Source organism: Setaria viridis, chromosome 4, assembly GCF_005286985.2.
Source record: "Setaria viridis chromosome 4, Setaria_viridis_v4.0, whole genome shotgun sequence".
Classification (NCBI taxonomy): Eukaryota; Viridiplantae; Streptophyta; class Magnoliopsida; order Poales; family Poaceae; genus Setaria; species Setaria viridis.
Window position 1 is genome coordinate 35263693 of NC_048266.2, and position 18933 is coordinate 35282625.

At 44.9% G+C, this 18933-nt stretch overlaps 1 protein-coding gene across 1 annotated transcript; it reads right to left on the reverse strand.

The window, feature by feature from the left end:
* Positions 1-5877: 5877 nt before the first annotated feature.
* LOC117852310 (disease resistance protein RPP13) lies at positions 5878-10963 on the reverse strand. The gene is made up of 2 exons (XM_034734338.2): positions 9991-10963; positions 5878-8643 (listed from the first exon to the last, which is right to left on the reverse strand). Exons 1-2 carry the CDS (start codon positions 10941-10943, stop codon positions 6498-6500), a joined length of 3099 nt encoding a protein of 1032 aa, XP_034590229.1. The 5' UTR covers positions 10944-10963; the 3' UTR covers positions 5878-6497.
* Positions 10964-18933: the final 7970 nt, after the last annotated feature.

Genomic DNA, 18933 nt, shown 5'->3' on the forward strand with positions numbered 1-18933 from the left:
GTTCCCACTGGCGGAGACGTTGGATTCTTCATTTTTGAGACTTGGTCAATCCATCAGGGCACCACCTGGGGTTCACCGGTTTAGTCCGTGGCCTGGCGCGTTCCCATTCTGGTTCGCGTCCTAAGGGGTTCTCATCTGATACCCGAGCATCGGCCATCTCTTCAAGTCGATCGTGAACGCTGACCTTGTTTTCTTGTTGGCTGTGCCGATCGAACTTGCCCCCCGGCCTATCGTTTCGTTCGCGCCTGTCTTCCGACCGATCATGTCGGTCACCTCTGCCCCCCAGCCGATCACGCATTGGAGGGCGCCGGTCTTCTTGTCCGCGCCAATTCCTACTGATCGACTCTAGTCTTCCATCTCTGGAGCGAGACCTCCTGAATGGCCGATTATTACGATATGGGCCGTTGCACTCAGGGCAATTATTGGCTGACGGCAACCTAAGGTTGCTTTCCCAGCAGTGGATGAAGAATGGGCATCGCCAGTGATCTTCATGTCGCCACATCGCCTCTTCCCGGGATCTTGAGCGTTCCTGCTGCCGTTGATATTTGTTGAGCAAAAATTTGGAAGTGACAGGCCTGCGTGGTTCTTCTGGTCCATCGTATTCATCCTCCATCTGCCGTTTTCCCTTGACGTCTTCGTGCGTCGCTTGATTTCTGGGGTCCACGGCACCACTTTTCTTAGCCGACTCAGATGTCAGCACCTTAGTTTGGAGCGAATTCTTCCCCGTGTCAACCATGTTGGTGCGGAAGGGGTGTTGGTCGATCTTCATCGGCTTGGCCGGCTTTGTTGGGACTTCAAATTTGAGCATGCCTTGTTCAATGGCCGACTGTATTTGCTGTCGGAAGATCTTGCATTCATTTGTATCGTGGGAGGTGGCGTTATGCCACTTGCAATATTTCATCTTCTTCAGCTGTTCGGCCGACGGGATTGTATGATATGGCGAAAGCTTGATCTGTTCTTCTTGGAGAAGAAGATCGAAAATTTTATCAGCCTTTGATGTGTCAAATCCGAATGTTTCCGGCTCCTTTTTCCCGAACGGACACGATATCGGCTTTTTTCTTTTAACCCACTCCGCCAGGCCGATCTCTGTTTCTTCTTCGGATTCAACCTCCTCTAAGTACGCCACCTTTTTCTGGAAGTTCCTTCGTGGGTCAAAGGGGCGTACCTCCTGGCCCGACAAACGATGCACAATTTGGCTCAAGCTCTCAAACTCCTGTGAAGCATATTTCTCCCTGATATGAGGCAGGAGACCCTGGAAGGCTGTGTCGGCATATTGTGCGTCAGTCAGGGCCAGGAAGTAACATTTGTTTCTGATCTCCCTGAACCTCTGCACATACGAGGATACCAGCTCATCACTTCTCTGTCTGAGGCTGGTTAAATCAGAAAGCTTCATCTCATGGACCCCCGCGTAGAAATACTTGTGAAACTGCCTCTCTAAGTCAGCCCATGTAATTATTGAGTTGGGTGGCAGTGTAGCGAACCATTGGAAAGCTGACCCGGACAGGGATGATGAGAAAAGGCGTACTCGTAGAGCATCTTGCGCCGCTGCCTCTCCGCATTGTTTGATGAATCTGTTCACGTGCTCTACAATTGAGGTGTCATCCAGTCCCGAAAACTTGGTGAAATCGGGAACTTTGTACCGATGGGGAAACGGCAGCAAGTCATAAGTAGGCGGGTATGGTGTCTTGTAAGTGTAGGTCTGCATCTTCAGTTTTAAACCAAATTGCTCTTGAATCACCTCCGCTATGCGTGCCGTCCAGTCTGGTTGTTGTTGATGGACTATCGGCTGAGGAACCGGCACGTGTTGGTAGACCGGCGGCGGGATAACCGGGTGGTGGGTGAGAACGTGGTGTGCTTGATGCGACGTGGCTGGTTGCGTAGTCGGGATCGGCTATCTGAGTGAGCCGACGGCTTCGTCATATAGTATGATCGGCGCAACGCCGCGAAGTGCTTCTGTTGCTTCTACCCCCCTGCTCATCTCCGGCACGATGGACTGATATTGTGGCATCATCGGCCGTGTAGCCGATTGGAAAGGTGCTTGGATTGGAATGCTTCCATAGCTGGCCGATTGATCTAGGACGGCCGACGCCGATGGTGCCCCCCAAGGCATTGAATTCGAAGGAGACAACTGCGCGGAGGACAACTGAACGAACTGCGGCTGGAGATACGGCGTGCTGTTAGGCCCCAGAGGGATTGATGATGAGGAGGTGCCGGGACCTCCAATTGGAGCCTGGATCAGCTGAGGAGCCGAGTAGGGTGTATTTGAATAACTCCTGGTTGGGGCCGTGATAGGTGGAGCATATGCCGGCCCCTGGTACCCTTGGGATACACCGTTGGCCAAGGAGCTGATGATGGCATTGTATACCGTATTAGAAATCACCGGGGATTGATCAATGAAAGCTTGATAGACAGATTGTTGAACCATCTCGGACATCTTGCCCGAGTCCTCGGCGATTGTGATCTGGCGGGGAGTTGGAAACGGAGTCTTTATGACAGTTTCCCCGCTCTTGGTACGACTGAAGGATTGCAGACATGTCTTCCGGTAGTATGCCATCTGCTTTTCCAATTCTTCCTTCTGGTCGTCCCTAAGATCTGCTTCTGTCACTTCGATGACATTGTCTTCCGAGACTTCGGCAGCTTTTGACATAGTGGCGGTTGTGTTGGTCCCACCGGGCATGCCAAAAGTGTGTTGGCACTAGAAATCGGCTGATCGAATTCCCAGCGTCGGACACACGACCCGGGAGAATCTGCTTAACTCCTGTTCGGGTGATCGCCCTAGTGCGGTTCGCGCGGCGTGCCAGCCAATCTGACCTGTTGATTGGCAAGGAAAGAAACGTGTCAGATCCCTGAGGTTGTGATCGGCTAAGGTTCCGATCTCGAGATAGCTTATCAGCGAATCGGCCGATTTGCTGTAATAAAGAAATCGGCTATAATGCAGCCGATTACCGGGCAGCGTTAATAAAGAAGACTGCTGGAGTAATCTAAACAACGCTACAGTAACAACACTAGGAACAGATCTAATCGGCTATGCGTAAAACGAATAGATTAAATAACGAAGTACAGGAAAGCCGAAGGTTCCAATTCCTAGCTGGATAACTGGTGATAAAACTAGAACAACAGGTAAAACCTAGAATTTTAGTGAATATCGATAACTGGTGAATAAATCTAAATGAAACGACAGCGATGCGCCCGAAGTTAAAGCTTAGATACTATTCGATAAGCGGAACTTACAAGATCGGCTGAAGGTCAAGTTGATGCAGCCCCGCCAACCCGTACGAACTCGTGAGAAAGAAGAAAAGTATTGGCGAAGTCGCCGGCTTGAAAGTAAGTACGAGGAAATAGTAGTTTGTTGTATTGATTTGATGATGATTACATATCTACAAGGGCGGCTATTTATAGCCTGTTACAAATGACTTCTTAACCGACTAGAACTCTATCTCTAATTTTAAACAAAAAACAAATATTTACAAGTACGACTCGTACTGGGTTGATCACCACGCTCTCATGGGCTGACTCCCTCTTTATCTTCATAATCCACTTCAAGCCCACACCGGCCCAATTACTCCAGCCTCCCAATCGGCCGATTTCTACCAACTCCAATCGGCAAGGGATAGCCGATTATGGCCCACATGTCAGGGGTTCTGACTACTCCGACCCTGGGACCTAAGGTCGGGCGAGGCGGAGTCCCTCCCTCAGAGGGTCGGGCGCATCCGACCCTAGGACTCAGGGGGCGGGCGAGGCGGAGTTGCACCCTTAAAGGGCAATCGGCCGATCCTTGACTGTAGCATCAATCGGCCGATTTCCAACTGTGACCTCTGCGTCCTGCCGCATCTCCTGATTTCTTCCTCTCCTGACGCCGATTTCATACGTGTCAAAATCTAGCGTCAACAGATATCATCTAATTGGACAAAAATGGGGGATGAATGTACCAGATTTTTTCATGCTAAAGCCTCGGTCAAAAATAGGATTAACTATATCTCCTCCCTAACCGGTGACTCTGGCCAAATATACTCTGACCATGATGAAAAGGCAAGAATCATCTGGGAGGCCTTCAAGGATAGGATGGGAAGATCAGAATTCAGACATATGAATTTTGATCTGGAACAGCTGTTAGTCAGGGATGAGAACCTGGAATAGCTTGAATCTCCCTTCACAAAAGAGGAAATTGACAAAATCATTGGTGAACTGCCCAATAACAAGTCCCCAGGACCAGATGGTTTCAATGGGGAATTTCTTAAAAGATGTTGGCACCTAGTTGCAGAGGATTTCTACCAACTATGTGAGGGATTTTATAAAGGAACAATTTGTACTCAGACTATCAATGCTTCTTATATCACTCTTATTCCAAAAAGAGATTACCCCTTGTATGTTGGAGACTTCAGACCTATATCCCTACTCAACTCCACTATTAAGCTCCTGACAAAACTTCTAGCAGACAGGCTACAAAAGGTAATCCTCAGACTAATCCGTAGAAACTAGTATGGTTTTTATAAAATCCAGATCAATACAGGATTGCTTAACATGGGCATTTGAGTTCCTTCATATATGCAAGTCTTCAAAAAGGGAATTGGTGGTCATGAAGCTGGACTTTGAGAAAGCGTTTGATAGAATTGAACACAGAGCAATTTTGGATATCCTAAGACACAAAGGTTTTGGAGCAAAATGGATCGGCTGGATAGCTGACATCCTCAGTTCTAGCACATCCTCTATGCTGCTAAATGGGGTTTCTGGAAAGGTCTTTCACTGCAGGAGAGGTGTCAGACTGGGTGACCCTCTTTCGCCTCTTCTTTTTGTGCTAGCAGCTGATCTCCTCCAGACAATCTTGAATGATGCTACAAGGTAAGGACACTTAAACTAACCTATCCCAGAAAGAGCAGGGGTAGACTTCCCAATTGTCCAGTATCCGGATGATATGCTACTTGTCATGGAGGCAGACCCTGCTCAACTTGTACACCTCAAGATCCTTCTAGATCAGTTTGCGGAGTCTACTGGCCTCAAGATTAATTACTCTAAATTAGTGATGGTCCCTCTTAATATTTCAGAAGACAAAATACAAGAGTTATCATCGCTTTTTCAATGTCAGGTTGGATCTCTACCATTCACATATCTGGGTTTGCCACTTGGCATGACAAAGCCACAAATTGCTAAATTCATGCCTCTTATTAAGAGAGTGGAAATGAGATTGGGAGGTATCTCAAACCTTTTATCCCAGGGGAGAAGCTTGAACTGGTTAATTCTGTCCTCTCTACCTCACCAATTTTCCATATGGCAATCTTAAAGCTCCATAAGGGTGTCATTGCACAGCTGGACAAGTGCAGGAAACATTGCCTATGGTGAGGGCAGGATTTCAACTCCAAAAAGCCATCTAAAGCGGCTTGGCCACTGGTGTGCCTACCCAAACAAGAAGGTGGCCTGGGAGTGATCAATCTGAACACACAGAATGAAGCATTACTTCTCAAATTCCTGCACATGTTTTTCAACAAGGCTGACATCCCATGGGTTAATCTAGTATGGGAGAACTACTACGCCAATGGCAAATTGCCAGGACAACATAAGAAAGGCTCATTCTGGTGGAGAGGTATAGTCAAATTGCTGGATAAATTCAAGGGATTGGCATCGGCAGTGGTTGCTGATGGTTCCACGGTGCTGTTCTGGACTGATACCTGGAACGACCATCTACCCTCCCAAGATTTCCCCCATTTATTTTCTCACGCCCAAAATAAGTTGATTACATTTAAAGAGGCTAAGGATACTGCAGCGCTGTCACAGCTCTTCTACTTGTCATTATCTGAACAGGCACATCAGCAACTCCAGGTCTTGCAGAGTTGGGTTGAAAGCACATGAACTCAGGAAGGCAGGGACTTGTGGACCTACATATGGGGGAATCCATCTTTTTCAGTTTCAAAAGCATATAAAGCCCTCACAGGTTCCAGGCAAATACACCCGATCTACAGATGGCTATGGACTTCCAAATGTCAAATGAAGCACAAGGTTTTCTTTTGGCTTTTACTCCGAGACAGGTTGAGCACCAAGGACGTCCTTGGCAGGAAGACTATGATCCTTGATTCTTATACTTGCGAGCTATGTATATTGCAAAAGAGAGAGACAATGGACCATTTATTCTTCAGATGCAACTTTGCTAAGGCATGCTGGGCTTCCTTTGGAATCGTCGTCCACTAAGTATACTAAACTCCATCAGGCGAAAGCTCAACGTATCTTTCTTTATGGAGATCATCATCCTCATGGCACGGGCAATTTGGTCAGTAAGGAACGATTGGACCATTAACAGCATAGATCCCACGGTGAACACATGCCGCAGAATTTTCAAAGAGGAACTGAAAATAGTTGTCCTGCTTCGGGCAAAAGAATCGAACAAAACTGCTATGTTGGATTGGCTCCAAGCCTTGTAATCTTTGGATGTAGGCCTCCTGTATCTCCATGCTTTTCCCTGCTTCTCACTTCTCTCTGTAAACTGACCGCTTTTAGTTTTCAATAAATCACAGTAGGGGCTTGCCCCTCTTGTTTACCTTCAAAAAAAATCTTCTTAGTTGAGTGACATCTTCGTCCTTGTCTTCTTCTTCCTGTCTTCCTTTTATTTCGAGTGTGGGCCGGTTGGGATGGGCATGGATTGATTGCCTCAATGCAGCCTCCTCTTTGACGGCCACATCATCAGGCACATTACAACAGATGAGAGCTACGCTTAGTTTCTGAAGCGAAGGGAGGCACTCCAAGCCCAGATTGTCACAGCTACCATTCTTGCAGTCGGTTAATTCTTCCACGTCGATGTGAAAGCTGAGCACTTCCAGGTTTGGCATAAGGGCCCCTGCTACTCTGCAATTGTCCTGTTTCCTTTTAAAACCAAATCTTGAAGCGTCATCATGGTTTCGTTTCCAGATTGTGAATGAAACACTCGAGTTCTCCTTGTTGACCACAAACTGGACCATTGAAGAAGGCAACGAGCAGGATCTCAACTTCTGAAAGTAGCCATGAGCGGCAGTACCAGTTATTGTTGCCGTCCTGCTGCATCTCGTGGACAGCGTGAGTTTGAGGTAATGGAGCTCTGGCAACTCTCCCAAGATTTTCAGACCCTGGTCACCCATCTCATGGACAGTCAGGGTCAAGTGCGAGAGGTTGGGGAGACGCGTTGGATCAATGCATGGCGGCAATTCAGGGACCTTGAACAGAAACAAACGGCAGAGTCCTCGCGGGAGCAGCAGGAGCTGCCATTTGTTCTCCTCCCATGCTCCTTCTCCATCTTCAATAGTTACAAACGCACTGAGCAGTTGCAGACGTTGCAGCTTGTGGAGATTTCCTAGTGACTTGACGAAGTCCGATTGCATTCTCTTGTCCATGAAACGGCGATTATAAATCCTGAGCACCCTGAGTTCACGTAGGTTGCCCAGATCTTTCAGGAACTGGCCGATTGACTTGTCATCGCCCCTCATGCCAGGACGTATGTGAAGCTCCTGCAGGGACGTCAGGTTCTTGATTTCCCCACCCGGCAGGCTATAATGCACAGCACGAAGGCATACCAATTGTGTTAGCATGACCAGTCTCGATGGTAATAATGCACTTGCACTTGGGGTGGTGTCCTCCAAATACAACACCCGAAGAAACTGGAAAGCTCCTTCTTTCGGAAGCTCCAAACCATATAACCGGCTTGTCCCGAGGTACCTCAAATGAAGTAAATCTCCAATATGCTCATAGAAGGGTAAACGATAAGAGCTGCCCTCCAAATATAGCACGCGTAAGAGTTTAAAGCTCCGAAGCTGCAACCCTGGAACAGAATGGCGCATAAAAGCAAAGAAAGACCTTGCTCGTGCTGTGTCCGTATGATTGTTCAGAAGAGCATCATTGTGGAGAGCTAACCTACGTGCATTATTGCTTCCTAACAATGTGTCTTCAGTCCTTTCGTCGAATACCATGGCAAACTTTGCTTCACGGGACAAGGAACGGATGAGATCAAGAATCATATCATGGATACGGCATTCATCTATGATTCCAGTTTCTTCATCCTCCACTGGCTGGATCAAACTTCTGTTAACTAGGTTGTTGAAGTATCCCTCCCCAATCTCATACAAGCCGATTCCTGGTTTCTCATTGACAAAACCTTCAGCTACCCACATCCATATCAAAGCATCCTTATTAATCAAATAATCTTCTGGAAATAAGCTTAGATACAGTAAGCAAGTCTTCAGGTGAGAAGGGAGATCATAGTAGCTAAGAGACAGTATCCACAGAGTATCATCTACTTGCTCTTTATCTTTATCACGAAAACCAATAGAGTTGCACACCTCAAACCATTCTTGCATTGATTTTCCCACCAGTAAGCTAGCCATTGTGATGATAGCTAAAGGTACACCACCACATTTCTTCAGAATTTTATCAGCTACTTCAGATACCTTCTGTCGTTGATTATCAGGACATTTATCTTCACCACCAAATATCCTTGCATAAAACAACTCTTTTGAGTTATCATCCGAAAGTGGTTGTAGCTTGTATTTGTAGACCTCACCAGTGGCAACTTCTGAATTACGAGTGGTTATTATTATTCCGCTTCCCTTATTATTCTTAGTCAAAACATCATCTATGATTCTCTTCTTAGATTGTGTCTCCCATACGTCGTCAATGACAATTAAGTACCTACCCACATGACAATAGTGCAATAACAGCTGGCAGAGTCAGTACAAGTATCCAAGACATCTATCTATATAACAAATAGAAAACTAGTCGTCATGTTATAAAAAACTAATGATTCTGAACCTTTACTGACTGGTTGGCAATGAGCTGCAAGTTAGTGTCTCCAACGGTGAAGTCAACTTGCTAGCTATAAGATTGACCATTTCACCAATAGATAGCATAATGGATAATATATTCAATGAACTAACTATAGCACATTCTTCAAAACTAATTTGGTCCACGTACAATCGAAATGTTAAATATATTTAGCATATGTAAGGAAATGCACTATAGACTACTCCCTCCGTCCCACAAAGGGTGTCCTTCGACTCTAAAATTTATCTCACAAAGAGTGTGCTTTTACCTTCTAGTAAACATCATCTAATTAAAACAACACTCACACCAATAAAGAAAAATATATGGAGAAGCGCGTAGTTCCAATGCACATGCATTTATTTAGGATCCAGAAAACTAAACGGACAGTATGAGTTTAATGTTCATTTGTTCATTGTGCCATGCATATAGAACGAGTCTGATGTTGGCACTTATAGCTAGCTGAATTGTCAATAATGGAGACACCTTATAATATAGGAGTAAGATAGTTAAGGGCTCATAATTAGTGATTAAGAAACTACTCCCTCTGTACAGAAATATAATGGATTTTGAGTTTATCTTAAGTCAAACTATCCTGAGTTTGACCAAGTTTATAAATAAAAAATTTAATATCTAATGTATCAAAGAAGTAAAATATGAAAATACATTTCATAAACGATCTATTGATGCTCATTTGATATCATAAATATTATTGTTATTTTATATAAACTTAGTCAAACATAGGATTGTTTGACTTAGAACAAACTCAAAGTCTCTTATATTTCATTATGGAGGGAGTATCATGTTAGCTCAATTAAGAAAAAGGAAAAATATAAACTTACACTAAAAGTATAAAGTCACATATCTAGACTAATCTATAATAGTACACTTCAAAGTGCGTCTCTAATGTTCTTTTATTTCATACAGACATGCAAACCGGAATTTTGTGCGTATATGAGTTCAATTCATAAGAAAGCGGATAAATAAACTTTGAACAGTAGGGTACTATCTTGCTATTATTCACGAGATGTGCTATTAAAAATAAGATAAATTCACGAGATGGACTCTAATTCATTTGTCAATTTCTACATGTTGTTCCTCTCAAAATTATTAGCCGTGCGAAAGTATATAGGTTGAGGGACTAGCATATGCTAGAATTACGACTACTTGTAGCACAAACAGCTAGCGTAGAGTTTGGGTGGCTACGGGAGTATGTACCTCTTGTCTCGTAGGAAGTCTAGGAGTTGGCGGATGATCAAATCTGCACCTTTTTGTGTAGAGTGAATGTCCCTAGAGTTGACTTTGTCAAGATCGCAGAGAATGTCCTTAAAAACTTTCACCAAGTCCGGATTCTGTCCAACAGAAACAAAAGCCCCACACTCATAGTTTTGTTTAAGCTGGTCATATGTTGCCTTGGCAAGAGTGGTCTTGCCAAGTCCTCCAAATCCAAAAACACAGACAACCCTTGTCTTCATGTCATCGTGGGACAACATCTTTATGACTGCTTCCTTGGACTCATCGATGCCAATGAGCATGGACGCGCTGGTGCTGTAAACTGGCGCGATGCGCGGATCAATACACGAGGACGGTGTGGCAGGACTAGCCACGCAATCGTCGATCTTGTACCTCTGACGCCGCTCGGCGATCTCTTTGAGCTTCTTGTTGACCTCCTCGATCGCGTTGGCAATGTCATAGCGAGCCATGGTCTTGCTAAACAAGGTGCCGATCTTCTCGTTCAGCCGCTTGAGCTTGTTCTTGTTCTTGTTGACGGGTTTGGGATCCTTGGCGTGGACGAGGAAGGTGTCGAGGACGTCCTCCATGTCGTAGGATGCCTCCCTGACCTCGCAGGCCCAGATCCTTACCTGCTTGTTGAGCTGGTCCGGGGGCACCTTGTCGATCTCTTGGAGGAAGGCGTGTGCGCTCTCGAGCTCCCTTGTGAGAGACTCGATCCGCTGCTTCACGCCCGCCTGCAGCTTGTACTCCGCCGCGAGGAGCTCGGCCAGCTTGGAGATGATGCTGCCGATGGCCCCCGTCACGAGATCCATGCTCGCGTGAGGAGCTCCCAATGCAAGCTCGAGTAATGTTGGGTGTGGCGGAGGGCTCTCAGGAAAAACAATGGTTGATGTCCGTGTGTGAGGAGAGGTCAGGAGAGTACACACATTTAAAAGCATCGGGAGCGTCTCTCCGGTGACTGTATTTCCATGCCATGTGATGAATTATTTTGGGTGTGACAAGGCGTCATCAATGGATATGATGGACGGTTGATGAGTGCCAGCTGCCCTGGCAGCCTGGGTGATGTAGCCATCAATCGATAGATGCCTGCTATTCGGCAGCCTATGATTGGCACGGACAGATTTCCAATATTGCAGTCAAGTTGACGAATCAGGATACGGTCCGTCAACGCCAGACGCCAATATTGCAGTCCAGACGCCAGCTGGTAATCAGGATACCATTATTGGTCCGGTCCGTCAACGCCAGACGCCAACATTGCAGTCCAGACGCCAGCTGGTAATCAGGATACCTTATTGGTCCGTCAACGCCAGTCAAGACCAAACAAGAGCACATGGATGCTGCAAACTTTCTGTTCAACTACTATTCAACCCTACCAAACCCTATGTCCATTTTTCATGTAATATGATGCACATGAACTGGCAATAGATGTACAACACAGAAAGACAGACCAAGTAGTTTGTTGATGGCTTGCATAATTTTCTCAAAGTGGTCAAAGCCAATAACCTAGGGATTCATATGCTATCCATGCTTCCAATGCAATAATAAGTAGAACTACACTTCCTAGCGGACTCTTCACAGCCACTCATAAAGCTATGCGTGCTTCTCAATGCAATTTCGCAGAAGACAATCGATCCAACCAAGCGACTAAATCATCTGTCCATGCCAATGATGTGCTTCAGGTTTTCTATGTGAAGAACATGTCTAGCAAACCCAAGAATTCAGAGGAAAAAGAAAAATTATGGGAGCCAAAGTGTCACATAGTTCTTTCAGGTAAAAGAAAAATCGTAGGAGTAAAAAATAAATTAGACCAATCAGAGGATTATGATCAGTTTGATGGCATGCCTCCATTCGCTGTCGAAGTTGACCCAAGTATCATATTAGCCAATGATCAAATGTTCGTGTGTTGCTACGGTAAAGATCAATTGTGTTTTTTAAACTCATGGAATTCTTTTATTTGTATCACTAGGTTTTTACAATATTTATGGGATGTCTACACATTTGCTAGAAAACCAAAATAATTTTGACTTAATTATTTCTTTCAACTTAAATACTCATTAAATTTCTACCTTTTTATTTATTAAGCAAAAGAGTTGCTAGAAAAAAATAGATACGTAACCATGTTGTACCATACAAAGCAACCACATTTCACATATTGTCTCGCTTAGAAAAACCATTGTTTTCTGAACATAGTGTACATGAGCCAGCCTGCACCAACGCAGCCCAATATGCGATAATTTTTATTTTCCCATGTAATTTTTCTACTCTAGTACATATTGAACTCCACATAAATGTCATATTCTTTCACGCCACTGACGGTTCCTAAAGTTTGGAAACTAAATAGATAGCTAGAAAACTTTTAAGAAATACTTATATGGACACATTTATGTTCTTTGCAAACCAAGAGTATTTTTTACCAATATCAAAAGGAATATGGCGATGATCATTGCCGCGTATGGCAGGTGATGGTAGATGGTGTATAGGGTTTCTTTAATTTAGTTTTATAATAAGCCGAAATACATTTCCTATTTGCAAATGAATCGTAGCTGAAGTGGTGGGATTGTTTTTTCCCCGGTTTAGCATCCGATGTGTCGGGGACCGCCATACAACGCACCCTGAACGAGGCTGGCGGGAACCCTTTCTCTTAATCGGCTCTAACCTCATCCATTTCCCCTTTTACGAAGCTAACAATTAATCCAAGTCAACTAGCGCGTAGATATCCACTCTATGATTTTGCAGGCGAGGACTCACGAAGTTGAAGCCCCCACGGAGCTCCCGGCGATTTGACTTCGGGGAGGTTCCGTGACCAGAAATCGAAGTTAGCTGACTCTGTCTGAAGAAGGCGGGAAGCTTACGGAAGCTTGCTCAGCCCCGACGAAGCTCATGAACGGGGAAGGAAATAATCAAGACAGCCTTGGGACCACATTATAGTAGGACAATTTTGTAATAAGAGTCTTGGCAAGAGGGGTCAGAAATGTAGTCCCACTATGAAAGCGACATTTTGAGTAGGGGCCAAGTTACTGTCCCGTACGGAATATACTCAGGATGTAGTTGTTGGGTATGGGTATAACGGGAATGCGGAAATGTAACTTTATGGCCCTATAAAGGGAGACGAACCATCCTCTTAGGACGGACATTAATCACTGATAGGATAGCCACTGTTATGTTTGCTTGAGCTGTTACTATCTTCGTTTGTCGTGGCATTCTAACTGTCGTTTGGGTGAGTCCCAACACTATGCTCCGGCTCAACCGGAGGGAAGCTATTTTTTGTTCGGTTTTCCACCGGTTCACCAAGACGGATGACAATTTTACGACAGAATCATTACTTGTTTTATTATTAGGTGAAGATTTTAGCTTTTAGGTATCTCAAATTAAATGCAACTTCAACAACCTATTTCTAGTGTATTATGTAGGAGACCTAGTAAAGAATCAACACACACATGTTAACTATGAATGTAAGTTTGTTGGTTTTATGTATTTTCGTTTGGATTTTATATAAATTTCACGTTTTATAGTTTTGTTTATATTACGAAGATCCATGACTTGCATTAATTTAGCCTATCGAACAACTCTTATACATGCTGTTTTTAGGGGAGCATACTGGCTACAATTTTGATCCCTGTTATAGCGTGAGAACTCAAGGGAGACTGTCCGGTTGACAAGTAAGACGTGGAAGTCGTAACCTTCGATATTTTTGCTAAGAATAGATAGAGAAGTAGTAATACACTTTGCTTTTGATTTTCTCCATGTTATTTGCGTACTCTTATCCATTTTATTTATCATTATAAGATGAAAATATTGTAAAAACTTAGCTACATGCAGTCGTCGAAGCCAAAGACTATTTCTTTTTCTAAAAATACACGAGGGAGAAAATGGGTACTTAGCTTTCGTACCAAAGATGGTGCACGTTCTTGTTTGGCTGTTAACGAAACGACTTCCCTTCCCCACACAACCAGAAAGCCCCGTTGCACTTGCAGCAAAAGCGTGGAGCCGCTTTCAACCAGTGTGCAATAATGCAGCAGCGCGCATCTGTCAATCATATCTGTGATCCTCGAGCCCTTGTTTACTTCCCTCCAAACTCCCAACTTTGACACTATGCAAAAAGAAGATTCCCTATCACATCAAACTTGCGGTACATGCATGGAGTACTAAACGTAGACAAAATCAAAAACTAATTGCACAGTTTTGTTGTACTTTGCGAGACGAATCTTTTGAGCCTAATTAGTCAATATTTGGATAATAATTCACAAATACAAACGAAACACTACAGTTGCGCATTTATGGCAAAATGTCAATTTTAGCTATTCCAAATTGGGAAGTAAACAAGGCCCGAGTTGGGTCCCCACGCCCCTGTCAAACCAAAATTGCGGCCGCGAACAGCCAGCGAGGCAATAATTGCTTCCCCACGTGGCAATAATTGCTTGCGCGATACCATGCTACTCTGTACTCCCTCCGTTACATTACTGAAAGACAGTTGAGAATAGAACGACAACCACAGCCCTTAGGCTATCCGCACCGCTGAGCGGTTAGCGGGTCTGTACGTGAAATGTGGAGGTTGAGTAGTTGCAGCGCAGATCTCTATATGAATTTGTATGTCACCGTTCTGCAAACCCAGCGTCTACGTGTTCCTACGCCAGTTGCTACCGGTGCCGAGCACGTGGATTTGCATATGGGTATAGAGGTCTCCGCGCGACAGCATTCCGTGGATGGAAATCTGCACAGCGTGTGGGCCCCACGGTTTTGCAGATGGACATACCGCTCACGCGGTGCTGATAGCCTTAGGGTGTGTTTGGTTAGGCTGTGACTTTTGGAAAAGCTGCTGTGAGCTGTGGGTGGTGGAAAAGTAGCTGTGAGAAAGCAGCTGTGGGAAAAGCAGAAGACCGTTTGGTTAGAGGAGCTGTGAAACTGTAGGCTGTGTAAAAAATACCTGTAATGCCCCTAAAGGTCTGTGAGTGTGTTTATATGCAAATTGCTCGTAACAAAAATAAATTTTATATATTTTTCATCCATTAAAGTGATTGGTCCACATAAATAGAATTAAATCCATCAAAAGTTCTATACAAGGATGCCATCCTTCAACATGGATGACCAGGGAGCGGCGGACGGCTGGCCGGCGGCCGGCAACCGGGGGCGACGGGCGGCGGGGTGCGGCGGCCGGGGTCGGGGTGTGGCGGGCGACCGGGGGCGCCGGGCCGGCGGCCGTCTGGGGGGCGGGGTGTGGCGGGCGGTCGGGGGTGCCGGGCCGGCGACCGGGGATCCCGGCGGGCCGGCGACCAAGGGCGGCGGACGGCTGGCCAGCAGCCGGCTACCTGGGGCGATGGGCATTGGGCGGCGGCGGTCAGGGTTGTTGGGCGGCGGCCGTCCAGGGGTGGGGGTGTGGCGAGCGGCTGGGGGTGTCGGGTCAGCGGGAAGCGGACCGACGACCGGGGGCGGCGGATGGCGGGCTGGCGGACGGCGTCCGGCGGCGACGGACGGCGGGGTGCGGACGGACGCGTCGGGAGAAATAGATCGGGGCAAAAAACAAATCATTACCTTCATAATCAGTGGCAGGTAGGTAATTTTTTACCCCAAAAGCACTTGAAAGCAAGGGGAAGGTCCGTTTAATTTTGTACTAGAGCAAAAGTAGCTTTTGGGCAAAAGCACGTAGAGCTTTTAGGCCCTTTGTTTAGCTTTTAGCTTTTGCAAAAGTAAAAGCAGGTTGGAAAGCCCAACCAAAAACACCCTTAGTTGCTAAGCACTCAATCAGACATTAGTGCGCTCCCACTGGTCCAGGCGCCGTATGGTAATCAGGATACCATTATTGGTCCGTCAACACCAGTCAAGCGCAGACAAGAGCACACACCATTGCCCTGTGACGGTCAGATTTTTAATATTGCAGCTATTAAGCTCTATTAAGCACTATTTATTTGCCCTGTGACGGTCAGATTTTTAATATTGCAGCCATTAAGCTCTATTGGCCCAAGTTCATATTTTCAGTATTGCAGCTATTAAGCACTACTGACCCGGTCTTTGTTTGGCAGACATCCTTGTAGTGTACAGGTGTAGCAGGAGAAGCAGACTGTGTGCTATTGGGAGAAACTGCAGCAGACTTATCCACAAAGGTTGGTGGAGTAGCCGAGGAACTGGCTAGATGTGATTTTTCAATCCCTTCAAATAAAATGTCCTTTCCTTTATCATCCACTGTCTTGTGCTCTGTCATTGAAGCAGAGCAATCAGGCACTTCTGTGTTGGGGTATTTGGGTGGGATGGAGAATTTTAAAACTTGGTCATATTCAAGGCATTGCAGAGCTGGAGAAGATAAAAACTCCTTGGCCCACACAAAATTACTGGAGTTTATCAGTTGTGCCATAAAGAAGGATGCCCAGGACATGGGTATCTCTACCTTGGGTTCATCAGACCCAGAAGAGAAATTTCTTACCCACTGTCTATAAAATTCAGCACTCAGTTTAGACTGAAAAAGACTTTCCCTCTGAGCGAAAACAGGATCTTGATCAGGTTGGAGAAATTCAACATAACCAAGCTGCATGACATCATTGTGTCCTTCCTCTTGGTGAGCATCCTGATCCAGATTGATTTCCATGAGATCATTTTCATTTATCTCATCTTGCACCATATGATTGGGTTGACCATTAGCCTGAGGAATAAACACTTCCACGAGCTCCACTTGTCCAGCCACCTGCTAAATTGGAACAAGCTCATTATCATAGTTATCTGAGCCTTCAATAACCTGATTATTATCATCTGCATGGGGTTCTTCTACTAGATCATCATGTGGCTGCTCATTATTCTCAATGCCCCCCAAATCATCATCAATAGCCATGTTCAAATCAATATTAAGGAGTCCTGGAGCATTATCAGCAGGTGCATTGTTGGCAAGAATGGGTGCAGGAAGTGCCTGAATAATAGGTACATCTGGGTCCTCATGGGCTTCTTGAGGACCAATGAAAGGCCCATCCCCTTCTGCTTGTGGCCCATCTGGCCAAAGACCCCATTGTGGAGCCTGCTCCTGATTAACTAGCTGATTAGGCACATTAGGATTATTGGCTGCATTAGCTGAGGGCTGACCATAACCAAAGAAACCAAATAAAGTAGGCTCCACATCATCTGGCGGCTGTCCCTCATCAGCAGGTCCCCCACCTAACATCCTGTACTGCAAGATTTCACACTGAGCGGTTCATGAATTCCCTTCAAAGTCCTCCCCCTCTGAGCAGACTAAAAACCATGTATTTCAGATAAATCAACAACCCGAATTTTAGCAACAATTCTAGCCAGGTTATTCGGGTCCTCTTCCCAAACAAGGAGCCTCCCAAATTCAGCCACAGCTTTCTCTAAATCTGCTTTTGTCCAGTAATCAATATTAAAAATACTTGGTGAGAAAAACTCTCTTTCTGTACTTCTGTTGCGTTGATATTCACATGAAGATACCATACTAATATGTAGGAAAGAGATGCAGATTAATATGCATAAATACCTGGCCAGGATTGCGAAGATGAATGTGGCTGCAAGGGTGAGGTTACGGATGGCTGTAACCAACGTTGCTGAGGTCAACTTTAAGGCAAGCACGTATAGGTTATGGTTTATAGTTAACCTGCATGTTTATAAATGAGCAGAGACATAGTAAAATAAGAGCAATGGAAATACAATTCCCTGCTACAGTGTCTTAGAGATTCATTTGTTCTTGCTGAAGGCCAATAGTACTTAGTAACATTGGTGTTGGAACATTTCCTAGTAACCTTTTGTATTATTGTCTACATAATAGACTATGGATACTAAAACTTACCTGTTCTAGAACTTAGCGTTATCGAATAAGCTTCATTCGGACAAAAATAACACTACTGAATTCTGGTGTTCTAGTAATTACTGAGGCTGCTTGAGACTGTCATTTAAAATAACTTCTCTTGGTTCAAAAAAATTAAAAAAGAAAAGTTTCAGATTATAACCAGCACTTACCCAAACAAACCGCACAAGAATAATTGTAGCACCACCCTCATGGTCAGCGGTGGACGTTTCTTCCTACAAGAACCGCACAACACTTATCAAATGTCATTGCGGAATATAAAAATAAAGAAATAAGTTCTTAAACAGTTACTCCCTCCAGTGTCTTGAGTAGTTGACGACGTTTACTACAGCAAAATACAAAGTGTAAAATCCATTTGATTGTCTGAAGCGTAAACTCAATTTGAATAAAGGAATTAATAAAGAAGCTGTTGTATATGCTTCTTGTTGGAAACATATCATTTTATAGAGCCTGCAGAACGTTTACAGAAGGTAGGATCACTTTCGATCCTAAGGCCTCCTCCAACGGTGATGACTCACATAGCTCTTATGTCTCCACGTACATCACAATTTTTTTTTATGGAAGAGAGAAGGTGAGAAGAGAGTGAGTACTATTTCTTCTTCATCAAGAGTTAGATCATAGAGAAATGGGCCCCATGCTTTATTGATGAGAGAGGGGTTGTGGCACCCAAGATGTTTGAACAATATGCTATCTGTTTTTGCATCATTGTAGTACAATACAGTAAGTTATAAGTGAATCTTAAAATATTCTTTCCTTGGGTTCGAAACAAATGGGGCCTATGAGCCTATGGCTAGTTTGGCACCTCTATGTGGACTAAGGAAACTGAGAGATTATCTATGATTTCACAATGCTCCTCATGATACAAGGAGATGAGGTGAGTAATTGCTTCTAGTTAGCAGCCCCACATGTAAGGGAACAATGCCTAAAGTATGGATCAACCTTTGGGTGACTTTAGCACTAAGTGTGCTGCCTTACAAGAGAAGGGAGAAGCCTCTGGAGACAGAGAGAGAGAAGGAGACCCACGAAATTCAAAACAGAGCCTCCACAAGTAGAAGACTAGAGAGAGGGAGAAGAAGGGAGATTGGAGAGGAGAACTTGCAAGAGAGCAAGAGGGATTCGTCCTTATTGTACGT

Bases quoted from the DNA above. Each gene is read 5' to 3' on its own strand.
- LOC117852310 (XM_034734338.2), bottom strand. From the start codon at position 10,943: ATGCTTTTAAATGTGTGTACTCTCCTGACCTCTCCTCACACACGGACA. The intron at 8,644-9,990 runs GTACATACTCCC...TCATGTGGGTAG, and splicing joins GACTTCCTACGAGACAAGAG to GTACTTAATTGTCATTGACG.